The sequence below is a fragment of the Filicampus tigris genome, chromosome 20 (assembly GCF_054856515.1).
Source record: "Filicampus tigris isolate MCC_2025a chromosome 20, RoL_Ftig_1.0, whole genome shotgun sequence".
Classification (NCBI taxonomy): Eukaryota; Metazoa; Chordata; class Actinopteri; order Syngnathiformes; family Syngnathidae; genus Filicampus; species Filicampus tigris.
The window spans coordinates 1,413,250-1,427,358 of NC_141236.1; the positions used below are offsets into that span (position 1 = coordinate 1,413,250).

At 38.1% G+C, this 14,109-nt stretch overlaps 1 protein-coding gene across 3 annotated transcripts in view; it reads right to left on the minus strand.

Annotated features, from left to right (window-relative positions):
* Positions 1-7,917: 7,917 nt before the first annotated feature.
* Positions 7,918-14,109, minus strand: part of kcnk10a (potassium channel, subfamily K, member 10a) — a 42,573-nt gene continuing 36,381 nt past the window's right edge. For all 3 annotated transcript variants that reach the window (XM_086019272.1, XM_086019273.1, XM_086019274.1), the window contains 3 exons: positions 13,605-13,797; positions 12,143-12,285; positions 7,918-11,335 (listed from right to left, as the gene is read on the minus strand). In XM_086019272.1, the coding sequence (XP_085875398.1) occupies positions 10,667-11,335; positions 12,143-12,285; positions 13,605-13,797 (1,005 nt within the window). In that variant the 3' untranslated portion in view covers positions 7,918-10,666. The remainder of the gene's footprint in view (positions 11,336-12,142; positions 12,286-13,604; positions 13,798-14,109) is intronic.

Genomic DNA, 14,109 nt, shown 5'->3' on the forward strand with positions numbered 1-14,109 from the left:
CACAAGGCACTTTTGGATGCACTTTTTAACTATATCCTGGATGGCAGAAAACTTTCTCCATCTTAAACAGGACATAAGTGAAGTTTTAGTCATTGGTCCTGGGGCACAAATAGAGACCTTTTTACCTAAACTACAGTTACCGGTACTGTCTTTTAATCCATCCACACATGTGAAAAACCTGGGTGTAATTTTTGACTCTGGGCTAACTTTTATTCCACAAATTAAGAACTTCACTAAAATGCAAAGTAGGTTTCTACCACTAAAAGAACATTGTCAGAGTGCTCCCCATTCTCTTTTGTGCCAATACTGCTTTCCGTTCTTCCCCCCAAAAAAGAATATTTCAGGTTTACATCTTTTACAAAATTCTGCAGCACATGTCCTGACAAAGACCAAAAAGCAGGCCCGAATTACACCAGTTTTAGAATCACTGCATTGGCTCCCCGTGTGTTTTAGGATCAATGTTATGGTTCTTCTAATTGTTTGTAAGTGTCCTAATTGTTTGGATCCATTTTATCTTTCAGAACTGCTGCTCTTGTTGCAGCATGCTCCTCTCAGGATATTTCCTTTCTTGATCTGAACTCAGCCGTTTGTCCAAATGCTCAGAAGTTTAGTTTTGTGTATGTGTGTGTGTGATGTTAAGGATTGGGGTGAAGTGAGTATAACTGTAATTATGTGTGTGCCTGCGGGGTAGGGTGCAATGATTTTAATCTGTAAAGCACTTTGAGCTACAATTTCTGTATGAAAAGAGCTCTATAAATAAAGTTTTGATTGACTGATTTTGGTGGACTTATTTACAGGTAACAGCATGATTAAACGATCCACGTTCCAGGCAAGCCTTTAGTTTTCTTTTCTGCTGCTCATCTCCTCCTCTTCCTTCTTAAAATGAGTAAAGTCAGGGCTTTTTTTGCAAGAATGAAAGATACATCTTGTCGAGGTGCAGTCTAACCAGAAATCCAAAATATTTTTTAACTTCCTAGTAGGCTACTATGTCAGCACTTCCAAATACTGTAAGGGTACATGGCAACCGGGTTGCCGCTGTCATTTCATGTTGCTATACGACTCTTTCACATTGAGCGAGTGCAGTGTGAAAAGGGCTCTAGTGAGGCCAGACTGACATTGTTTGGTCGTGTGCAGGTAAAGTAACAGTCGATGTATCCAGAGAATTATGCTGTAAACCAGGCATGCCCGGTTCCGCTCCTCAAGGGCCGGTGTCGTGCCTGTTTTCCATCTGTCCCTGCTGCAACACATCTGATTTAAATAATTTGCTCATCAGCAAGCTCTGAAGAAGCTTGATAATGATCCTGATCATTTAATCAGGTGTGGTGCAGCAGTCCGAGTTTGGACACCCCTGCTGTAAATGGGGCAGAGGGGAAGACCAAAGAGGGGAATCGTGGATGTGGAGAGGGAATAGACATAAGAAAATCGATCATCAGAAAATCGATAAATGATCAAAATAGTAAAATGGGGAAAACAATAACAATAATAATAAATGATACATGGATCTCGCTTGTGTGCGAGCAGAAGGTTGTTCAGAAAAGAGAGAGTTGGGATATTTTAGGATAGGATTAGAGGATATTTGGCTGTGGCAACCCCTGAATCGGATGAAGCTGATAGGAAAGAACATTTCAATTCAATTTTACTTACGTATATGAGCCATTCTACCGAATTGGTTGAAATTGCTGTCCCACAAGGAAAATCTGATTTTAAAAAAACAATAAAGTGTTCAGACCTTGCATATTTAGTAATATCGTGTTATGATCTATTTTACCACAAGGCATTGATTGAGATACTATTAAACTGAATGTATAAAAAGTCATCTTTTATATGTCACTTCCTATTGGAAGGTGGCTGTCCCAATCCCTAACTCCTAAATTTCAGTTCATGATAAAAAAATGTATAAGATTTTTGCCAATTTAAAAAATACTTTACTTTAATAGAACATCTTGGTTGCTTTTAAATGTGTGGTGAAAGATTTACATTGATTTTGTTGATTTTTTTCAGATTATACGTTTTTAAAAACCTGTCCCAACTTTTCATGTCACTAGCGAAACGCAAAGGGCTTGATTTTAGCCACATCCCCAGAAATTTCACCAGTAAGAGACATTACCTTCATGTTCATCACTGGGCACATGGCGAGTAATTAGTTGGCAGTATTATTAAGTTATGTGCCTTCCAAAGTCTGAAAATCAGCATGTGGTTCTAAGGACCATCACTACCGAACACCTCATTTCGGCAATAAAATGAGCACTTTTGATTTTAATGCTAAATGTACTGTTTTCTATCTCTATACACGTGCTCAAAACTGTCTGTGGTAGCCATGTTGTGCCTAGCATTGTTGAGTATTGTCAACAACTATCATAAAACGTCACTACCAAAACGGTCACTACCAAAACGTTTCGGTAGCGACATAATGGTTTCGGTAGTGACAATATGCTGTTCATTTTTGAATAAAGTAAGTTTTAAATAATATACTACATAGATACACATGTCATACATAGATCCTTCTGACTTTAACAATATTATATTCCATATTTTATCAAAATTGGAAGGGAAAAATAAACCTGAACCGGTCACTACCTAAATATACAGAAAGGTTTCGGTTGTGACATAATGGTTTCGGTAGTGACAAGATGATGTTTATTTTTGAATAAAGTAAGTTTTAAATTATATAATACATAGATACATATGTGATACAGAGAGCTCTCTGATTTTAACAATATTTTATTTCATATTTTATCTTAATTTGAAGGGAAAAACACTAAAATGCCAAAAAGCCTAGCAGAGACAGAGTACAGGCGAAGGGTTACAATGACCCAGTGAAATCCAAAGAATATTTAATAAAGAAAACAGAAAGAAATAGGAATTGGAAGGAAGAAGGAAAGCTGAAGTCTACCAATGAAGTATCCAGCAGAGAGCAAAGGAAAGTCAGAAGAGCATGGAGGAAAAGACAAGACCACCGGATGTCTCTCAAAAAACAGAGAGAGAGGGAACATACATACAGGGAAATGTATGTTACAAAAATGTTTGCCATTCAAGTTAAATTTTCATCTGGAGGGTGAAACCACAGTTTTTCAATGATGAAGAGCCCTGTGACGTCGGTCCAGCGTGTACACTGCTTTTGTCCTAAGTCAGCTGTGATCAACTCCAACCCCCTGCGACCCGGAATACAGCACAAAGCACTAGAAAATGAAAAAAAAACGTTTCATTAGTTATAATACACGTTAAACGTTAAAATATAGCAAAACTAGTTAAGTGATTACAATGCTACCCTCACACAAAGTATTACTGCAACAGCAGCAACAATATGGTCACTACTGAAATGTTGCAGTCACTCCCGAAAAAACAGATGTTTTAACAAAAATCAAAAGTATTGAATAATCAACCAACAATTTTTGATAATGATTATTTAAGGGTATGTTTGTTTTGATTAATGATGACTTTTGAAGTCAATATGATCAACTTTCTACATTTTACAATGAAAAATAGCATATACATTTTGATTTATTTTGGAAAAAGTCATGTTAAATTCTGTTAAAAATTCATTTTGATTGATTTTGATGTCAAAACCATATATATTAATTCATAAAAAATACTCTGTAGAGGGGGTAATGGAAAAAAAATATGAATCGGCTAGTAGAATTATTTTTATTCTTATGTAATTGTATGTTTCGGTAGTGACACATTTTAGGGACAGGCCAGATATTAGGGAAAACCTGGAAAATACTATTTGAAAATTGACTGTACTTTTACTGTATTTGTGCCCCTTAGATATGTTGCAACATGAATACAATAAAAGTTTTTCTGGAATAAAATACAAATTTCACACTTTTTCGAACTCTGAATTTGAACCAATTCAGTAGAATGGCCCATATAGGCCTAGCGCCAAATGACAACAGAGGTTGTCAGGGCATTTAACACATAGAGCAGGTCGAAGACCACACTCAAAGATCACAGTAACTGAAGTAGGTAGGGAAATTGTGTTCTGTATATTTGTTGCAATGTCCTTATTTCAGACAATAAATAATTACATAATAAAATTCAGAATAGAACAGTCTCTTCTAATTCTAAAATTAATCATCTGTGAGTATTCAAGACCTCCGCAAAGAATGGACTGGTACAGTACTAATGATATTTTATCATTTGATTTTTTTTCGCAGATTATCAGTGCTTATATTTGCGCCTTCCACTGTTATCAAAAGCTGACTTTTGGAATAGTTCCATTTCATAACTCTTAATTTGTACACTTTGTACACTTATTTTGCCAACCTGAATGCACGTAAAGGGGAATTCAACCCAAATATACTTTTTTCAAGAATATGTTCAATGCAATCCCACTGGACATTTAGTCTGGCCGCGGTGAGGCTGTGCGTCTTTTGTTTCAAATATCGCCCAGCAAATTAAAGTTTACATTTTTATCCTAAAATTGGCTTACATTAACTAGAATCCAAAGGTACAATCCCAGTGGGTGAATGCACTTTTAAACCCTTGTTGTTTTTGTGTGAAGCAAAAATAGAGTCAATACTTGTACTGCTCTTGTTCCTGCTGCTTCTTCTTCTTTGTTGTTGGCAGCGCTTCTTCTTCTTCGACGATATCTTTTCTTTCACTGGGAGTAATCATGGCAAGTTAACTTTCAATTTCAACATCAATAAGGACCTTTGGAGAAAATACAACACTGGATTTTAAGGTAAGCTGTTTTAAGACAAACTTTAACAAACACTAACATTTAATTTGTCAATGTTTTGTCATCCTTTTGCTCAATGCGTCGTGCTTGTCGGGTGGCTGAGCACGCTCTGCTCACAACTTGTGAACACAGCTTTCTACTATCCGCTATCCGGCTCGACTCTGACTGAACGGCACATTTAAATAACATTATGAGTTTCTGAACAGAACGTTGTTAAAAAATGCCATTTATTTATTGGTGTGGACGAGACTCGTGAGATACAGTGATAAATCGATGATGATAAATCACCCATGCTCTCATTTGTTGATATCGCACCGGGACACGTTTTTTGTTTGTTTGTTGGTAGTCGGAAACGCTAACAGAAGCCCGTTTAAAATGATAGTCGGACAGACGATAGGTGGACCAGCCTATAGGCGATTATTATTTAGTCTGGCCGGACAAAATGGCGGATAAATGCACGGCGGAAGGGTACCCGCTGTAGGCGGAAGGCAATAAACCGCAATTTTTTTGTAAAATGGCCAGCTCTGGTGACCCACCTGCCTTCATTGAACATCAGCTGATAAAGACTAGTCACACAACATCATGTGACACTCTGAAGAAGGCGACAGACTGCCGCCGAATCATGTCAGGTAAATGACAACCTAAAAAAATCTGTCTGAGATAAAAGAAACAACAATTTTATTAAAAAGCTTTGTGTGTTGTATGAGTCTAGCATAGCGCTAGTTAGCTCTAGCCTTAAAGGCTCCATATCCGTTCTTACAGGTTCACTGATTGCCTGTAACCTGGCCTGCTCTCATATGCTCAATATGTTTCTGGAAAGAGTGATGCGTCTTCCCAGTTAGGGTGAAGGCTGTCCAACCTCAGCAGATTAGGTCAGCCCCAGAAAGAGGGTCACTTATCTGCAAACTACATTTCCTGCTCGCCTAAAAAAATCTGTCCAGCCTCTGGTTAAGTGAGAATAATCTGCTCAACCTCACATTATTGCCTCTTGCAGGCACGGAACCAGAGACAATCAATACCGACTCATCTTTCTGGTCTCAAGTCCTAGCTATGTTCTTCTTTATGATCTCTGATTGCCTCATCGCTGGAGCTGACGTGTATAGCTGGATCTAAGTAGCTAGTTTTGTTACCCTTTCATTGGTGCCTGTTGCGTGTCAACTCCCTAAGGTTAGCTTCAATGTCAGGTGCTCTGGCCCCAGGGATACACATAACTGTGGCTGGGTTTTCAAACTTAATTTTCAGGTGAGGGAGTCACCTATAAATAAAGTGTGGGAGCCAATAGACGTAGAATGGTACTGCTATTGGTCTTCACAGGCTCACCACAATTAGCAAGCTGCTTTGGGCCAATGCTAACCAGACTAGCAGGTTGGATACAACCAATGCTAATTCCTGAGTCCACCACATCTACGGTTAACAAATTATTCTGCTCTAGCTGATGGACACGTCCCTCTCGCAGGGAAAGCCTCTCAACAAGAAGAGTGCAAGTGGTGCACGAAGTCATACTTACATTTAATCACCCGGCGAACGAGCAGACGAGAAGCCAAGGATGTCTTCCAAAGTTGGTTCCTTTATTTAAAAAATGCGTTGCTTTTCAAGTCACATGCAGGTCTATTATTAGGTCAAAACAAAACACTGAGGACAAATCTACATGTGACTGTGAGGATGAAGATACACTATTAAGGTGTTCAAATTAGTTGCAAAACACAAGAGTGAGTGATTTATTCTTTTCATGTTTTATCTGTGAGGAGATTTGTACCATAGTGATGGGAATTCCGGCTCTTGCGGCTCGGCTCACTAAAAAGAGCTGGCTCTTTCGGCTCCCAAACGGCTCTTCAGATTTTTTTGTTGCTTTAAACAATATATTACCAATGATAATGTAACATTATGCACAAAATGAATTAATAATTAATAACAAAAAATATACTACTATATTATAATAGCCTTTATTTTTTTCACTCTACAGTGAACTCTTAACTAATTTAAACTTTTAACGTTTTTAAACTAAGCAACTTTAAAGTCAAGCAACACAGAATCCCTGAAAAACACACGACAAGAAGAAATGTAAATTAAAAATATTTACTTTTTAGTGCAACAACAAATAAACTATGAAATACAAGAATAAACGTTTAGCTTTTTCATACGTAACAAATTTAAAGTGAAACACAGGATCCCTGAAAAACACACGAAATACAATTCGCCTTTAACAAATTTAGACTGAAACAACACAGAACCCCTGATAAAACAGACAAAAATATAAATTAAAATGTGTAAAACAAAAAGAAAGAGATCAGCAGTCTCTACGGTAGTAGAGCCATCAATATAATTAAAATGAGTCCAAATTTGGCTCCTTTTCCTTCTTTGACTCATTTCTTTTTTACTTTCTTTCTTTTTCTTCTCCTCTCTAAAGAGAAAAAAAACAAATTTGTATTCATTTTGGCTTGACAAAGTTAACTCTGTCAAAGTTAAAATGTGATGTGTAAAAAACGTGACTTAAAAGTAAAAGTACAATCGTTAAATGTATATGTATTCATCATTTCATCATTGGTATTGAACCTTTCAGCAGATGAGGACAAAAACATTGTTTCAAATTGTACTGACAAAAATAAAACTATATGCATTGCAACAACCTGAAGGCTAAGGTAAGGTTGATCAACCCATATTTTGTCATTCAACGTGATTCAATATCAGAAACTGAACAACCCAAGTAGTGGTTCATTCAATTGTTATGAATTATCTTCAAATAAAGCAGTGGACTGAGCTACTATGTCTAACTTAAAACAACCATTTGTATTTTAAAGATTGATGTACTGATTAGTTGAAAAATCAACAATAATCAATACATTTGTTCATATAGCATGACCCAGAAAACCCAACTGGATCAAACTTAAAAAAAAAACTTTACAATGAAGACCCTGTAGCCATCCCAATTTTCCATTCTTTACACGTGTCAGGTTTGTATGTGAACATTATCCAGAACAGTCTCACAGACCACAGGTATGGGATCATATCTTATATGGAATCCATTTCCATGACTTTAGAACCTGATCAGGGTTGTGTGGAGCTGGAGCCTATCCGAGCTGACCTTTGGCAAGAACTCTGGATTTAGGATTTTCTCCCACATTCGTTAACAGTGTAAGCGCAGGCATGTGTTGTTTTTTACACTTCCCCCAAATCATATTACACATAGCTCTCACCAATCATATACAGTGACATATAATACCAGACAGTTCTATAAATGTCATATTCAGTGATATTTATTTCCAAAAGGAAACATAATGGTTGCACCTTAGAGACTGTGAGCAACATCCAAGTACAAGGCAGATTTTTAAAAACACAGGCAGTTAGAAAAATAAAAAACACACAAAAGCCTATCATCTGAACAATGCAGAGCTATACAATCAACATCATATCGTACATTATGTGTTTGCAATATAAGCATGCAGCGTCTTTTTGCATTTGACTTATCTGTTTCATGTTGAAGCTTTGACATTTTTGAAAGTCTCCTTTTTTAACATGTGGCTTTTTGCTGCATTCATACCAGCTTTTACTTGTTTTTCTTTATCACGGGTAATGCATACAGTAGCAAGAAATAATGCTTTAACATTGGTTGTGTGAATGAATGTAAGGCTGGGGTGGCACTGAATACACAATTTTAGTCAAGAGCAAGTGGCAAAGTCTACATTTTTCTACTTAAGCACTGTAGTGCCATGTACCTGTCAGGTAAAATGGTGAATAGGAATTTCCACATACTGGTGTTAACTGGTCACCAGGATACCTACCAATGCAGTAATATTTTTCTTTTTGTCGGATGCAATATTGCACTCATGCCTCCACCTGAGGCATATTTCTTTACATTGACATTTTTTTCCATTTAAATCCAGATTCAGTTTAAAACCATTACTTCTGGGAGCTCATTTTATGCATTTTAAAAGACAAAATCAGTCATGTTAAACAAAAATTACACAATCACACTCGCAGCAACAGCTGCTACTTGATCATCTCAAACTGATCTGTCACAGAATCTCTAAGCACAACATGTTTCTTTGCATTATGGCTTATATTATATTCTGTTGTGATTCACTACTAAATAACATACCATACATATGCTTTCAACTATTAATCCTTTTTTATACTGCGTTTCCACATTAGAGTCATGGGTGAGCTGGAGCCTATCCCAGTTGACTTTTGGCGAGAGGAAAGGTCCACCCTTGATTGGTCACCAGTCAATTGCAGAAGTAAAATTATCATCCTTAATCTTTTTGAAATCTCAAAGCAGGATTTATCTGATAATACGATCAAAAATCAAAAACACAAAGGGCCCTGAGATGCTTGAAGAGATCATGGTATATATTGTCGCTGTCCTGTGAAAAACATGTATGTCCATTTTTTTCAATTTCCTTATTTTTACGTGAATGGTGTTTCCGCATTACAGACATCGCATTAACGTGAACATTTTTTTAAAAATTCAAAAATTGGACATACGTGTTTTTCACAGGACAGCGTCAATATGTTAACATATATGGAAATGTTTTGATTCAAGGCGACACCAGTCAGTTTCTACAATGGATTAATACATTTCACATGTACCACAGTTTTCATGACAATAGCTACGTTTACATGGACACATTTAATCAGATTAAATGTGCCTGATTGGGAAAAAAGCCTGATCGAAAAAAAGCCTAAAAAAGGCCGATCGGAATAAAAATGCTTAATGTACACACCCCATGTGGAATATTCTGATGTGATCAAGCCCATTCCGATCAAGAGTTTATTCCGAACAAGAGGGGTGGTTTATAATTGATAATCCGATCGCCGCATATTAAAACGCTTATTCAGAAATTTTGAAACAAACCGTCTTTACTGCGCATGTCTGTAATGTCAGTACACACGTTTCTGTTATTCACGGAAGCTAGTGAAAGCAGAGCGAGCAAAAGACAGGCGAGCGCAAGACTTAACTGGTACATTTGTAGCTCCGTTAGGAAGTGTTAACTCGACGTAACAGTGCAAACGGTAAAAATATGCGAAATAACGCTAACATTTAAAGTAGAAATGGACGGAGTGATGTTTTGTTGACAAAGAAGTCGCTAGGGCTTCTTCTTCTTCTACTACTATTTCCGGTATATTTGGTCAATCTGCGCATGTCAAAATAATTTGTTCTGATCGAAAGTGTGATGCATGAACATGCAAGTCCTAATTGAATCAATATTTTCAGTGTCCATGAAAACAGTGCAGCCGATCATAATTTTAATCCGAACTCTGATCGTATTAACAAAATTTTGTCCATGTAAATGTAGCCAATGTTTTATCCTGTAACTGCTGAACTGACTGATGGACTGATGAAGTGACGGTCACATTTTGGTTCGTCTAAAAAAAAAAAAACGTTTCGTGGGGGAAAAAGTTGTAAACGCCTATAGGCCAGTCAGCCTCTGATTTTAAACGGGCTTCCGTCAGCAATTCTGACTTCAAACCTCAGTAGCAACCCCCCCCCCAAAAATATGTGTTTTCAGACAGATATTCAACTTCAGAAGGTTATCCAGAAGGGGGTGGATGTGGACGAATATTCCACTTTGGAAGGTTATCGTCGACTGAGGTGGGATCTTGTGTAGGGGCTTGTTGATGTATTCCCCATTGGGGGCTGAATTACTGTATTTGCGTTTGTTTGTTTTCTTCTTCTGTGGTGACCGTGGACCAGTGCTTGGGACCTCTGCATTAGCACTTGTTGGAGGAACAGTTTTTACCCAGTGACCATTACTTGGCACAGAAGTGCACAACATATGAGGGTATTTTGCATTACTACACTCATGGATCATGGCGAAGCTAATATAATGTCTATCTCATATTCTTAGGGCACTGTGACTACTGCATGTCAACGAAACAGTATACGTATACTGTAGCACAAAGAAGCAGGCATTGTTCCTGCTTAAGCACATACAGGTGAAAGAGAAAACCTAAGGCACAAATGGTGGCGTTTTAACTTACAGACTGTTATGGCCCCATCTCACTATGTAGCTCTTTCATTTCAAGTGTTTCATCATCTTTGGTTTGCTCAAGAATAAGCCCATTATGTGACTTGTAAGCTTCTACAAACAACGGAAATTCAGACAAGCTGGTATTGCATTCTTTGTCTTCAGTCTCTTCATGTTCCTCATCCTTGCTTTTCCCTTCATCCATAACGGGTGTGCTACAATCAAAGGTGGTCGTAATCCAACCATAAGCTTCACTATGAGGGCGGCGAGCGTCTTCGGTGATGTTCGTCTTCAATTCTCTATTCCTGTTGCGTTTTGCCAGCTTGGTGACAGAACCCAGGCGGTTAAAAATGTTGTCTTCAGATGTGGTTTGGTGGTTGGACTGACGGTCGCACTGCTCAGCGCCCCTTAGTCGAAGATTGTTCAACTTGGTGTCAATACTCTCCTGGGAGGAGGTTTTGTAGTTGTTGGTGTCCAGACTGTTGAAGATGGCTCGGCGTTCTGGAGAAAGCATATCCATGGACACTGCACGTTGATCCAGGCCGAGCTGTCGTCTTTCCATACTGCGAATGGTGGCGGCCCGCTGCAGTTTGTCGCTGACCTCAACACTCATACGCCGCCTTGTCTCTCTCAGCTCTGCTCGCACATTTGCTTTCCACTCTGCTGCATGAGCCTTGATTTCCCCAACCTTGGCAAAATACAAAAAATACTTTAGTATGTGTGACATCATCTATGAGAAATCAACCCCCTGGAATCAAGTATGAATTCTTGAGAAACGAGACAAACTCAAAACTGTGATAACTGAATGTGAATCAGTGTTGGGATTTAACTCAAACCACAATCAGGACAATGTGTTTTTCAATACATAGAAAAATATGTAATTAGTACACTAGCTTGCAATTTAGAGAACAGCCGGATCACCTACTTTAAAGGTCAGCCCTTGTTATGATTAGAGATAAAAGAGTTATCATTACCAAAATCACAGTATTATATTGTATATTACAACAACAAAGCATAAAGTAGTTTGAGATCTTGGGGTGGGAGCATTCTTCCCGAGGTAAGAGTCCAAAATCAAAGGGGTGTCCAGCCCCTCTCAAAAGGAGTGAGTGGTTCTGGAGCCCAAGATGTACAATGAAGCGAGCCCGACTACATCTAGTCAGTACCTCTCAACTTTGCACACCAACTCAGGCTTCTTTCCCAGCCAGACAACCAGTAACATTTTCTGCAAAAGAGATCTGTCTACAAGGGTCGCTGCCTTCAACCACCAACCATCTCACGCTGCACCTAACCCACTTTACCCATCCCAGAGTTGAGGAACCCAATTAAACATATTTAATTGTTAAGATTGGCAAAACCACTCTCCTACTGGTACAGAGGACATTAAAGCAATCAAATTCAAATGAAGGTCATCCCTTTATATTCCTGTGTTACAAAATAAATTATTCGAAACCATTTCTCGACAGGATTGAATGATGTAAAAGGTGTGCGTGAATACCTCTTCTTTGGTCTTTTTCGATAGCACCCTCAACCAGTCGCCAATCATGTTTAGCACTGCAGCAAAATAGGCCAAACCACCCAGGATCCAGAACCACACCAGTGGTCTATACCACTTGCGGTACTCAATCCTTCGATTTCCGCCTGAGAGAAAAAAATATGCCATAAATAAGTGTCATCCATTTCCAATACCACTTGTTCTCATTAGGTTCGTGTGTAACTGGAGCCCATTCCAAAATGACTTCGCACAGGAGGCAGGGTACAAACTGAACTGATAAATGTCTTATTCTGAACATTAAAAGAAACAAAGCTCAACGAGAATTATTCCAAATAATTTAATGTAATACATGGGTAACATTGGTAATTAAAGGGAAGGTGGTGCCGGGATGGCCATGTTTTCACTAACAAGTTCATTTTATATTTTTTTTTATCAGGAAAATGAAAAGAGTTGCCATTTTCTATTTTATCCATTCATTTTGGAGAAATTAGGAAATAAGTAACTCCATGAATAACGCCCATTGATAATGAGCAGAATGGCCGCGACCCCTAGCGTTCTGTCCTTGTTTGGCCGGAATCACGCGAGGAACCGATTCCAAACCCTCCATTGGAAATCATTGTACTTTTATTGCTTATAATGTCCAAAAACGGTGATCAATTGGTACCAAAATTTATGTGGACACCTCTACTAATGACCACAACATAACACAAGACACGCCCCTTTTTTTGGGGGGTGGCGGGGATTTGTCGTAAACCTAATCACAAAAAAAGACCTTAAATCACTGCAGAGTCTTTTGAGGTGGGCATTTTAGTACTAATGTCATTTTTATATGCAAACCTATTATAAAAGTGCCAATGTTAAGGTCACCCAAGTGTCTCTTTAAAGTCAACAATTTTATGTGAAATGACAGATCATAAGGTCTTTCATTGAAGAGTGTTTTAAACTGTAGAATGTTTACATTGTTTTGGTCTCTGTTGAGGTTGAATTTGTTCAAACCTACCGACCACAAGCACATGTGATAATGAACTTGTTAAAGCTCATTGGATTTATCGATATCATCATGTATACTTGTATAATATGCCAGATTTTTTCTTTTTATTATTATTGTTGAAGACACCACAGCTGTCTATATAGCCATTTTCTATAAACACAGCTTGCTAGTCAATCTCAGGGCACATTTCTCTCATATGGACAATTTAGAGTCTTCAACCGAACATGGATGTTTTTGGAATGTAGGAGGAGCTGGAGTACCCAGATATGACCCACACAACCTAAAACCTTAAATACACTATGAAGACCAGGGCAAATATTTAAACCTAGAACTTCAGATTTTTTCGGCTGATGCATTAACCACTATCTTATTGTACTGCCCACACCCTAACTAGTTTATAAAAAATATTTAAGGCACATCAGCATTTCCACTAATTTGGGTTTCTTTTAATTAGAATAGAAGAAAATGTTTCACCTGCCACATAGTCTCCTATTCCAACAGTTGTCAAAGTAATGACGACAAAATATGTCGACTCCAGAGCTGTCCAGCCTTCGATGTGTTTGAAGATGACAGCTGGGATGGTCACAAACAGGATGCAGCCAGCCAGGATGAAGAGGAGAGTGGACGCTATTCTGATTTTAGTTTGACTGATTTGGTTGTGTTTGTTCTATACAGGAGAAATCATCCAGGCAAACACAAACATGCACACACACGCACACATACACAAACTGATTTATATCCAACAAGTATTGATTTTATCAGCAAAACAAACATTTTTCCTCCAAGTAAGTTAAACCTCAGATGAAAAACTCAGAATTATTCTGTCCAGAAAAACAGGTAAGAGAAATTCTCAGTCAGATTTTAAACAGACTGTGAACCTAACCTGCTTGCTAGCTTGTGTTGTATGCTAAACCCTGACTTCCTGTCAGTCATCTTCCACCAAAGCAAATCGCTGTAATGGTATGCTATAATGGCACTT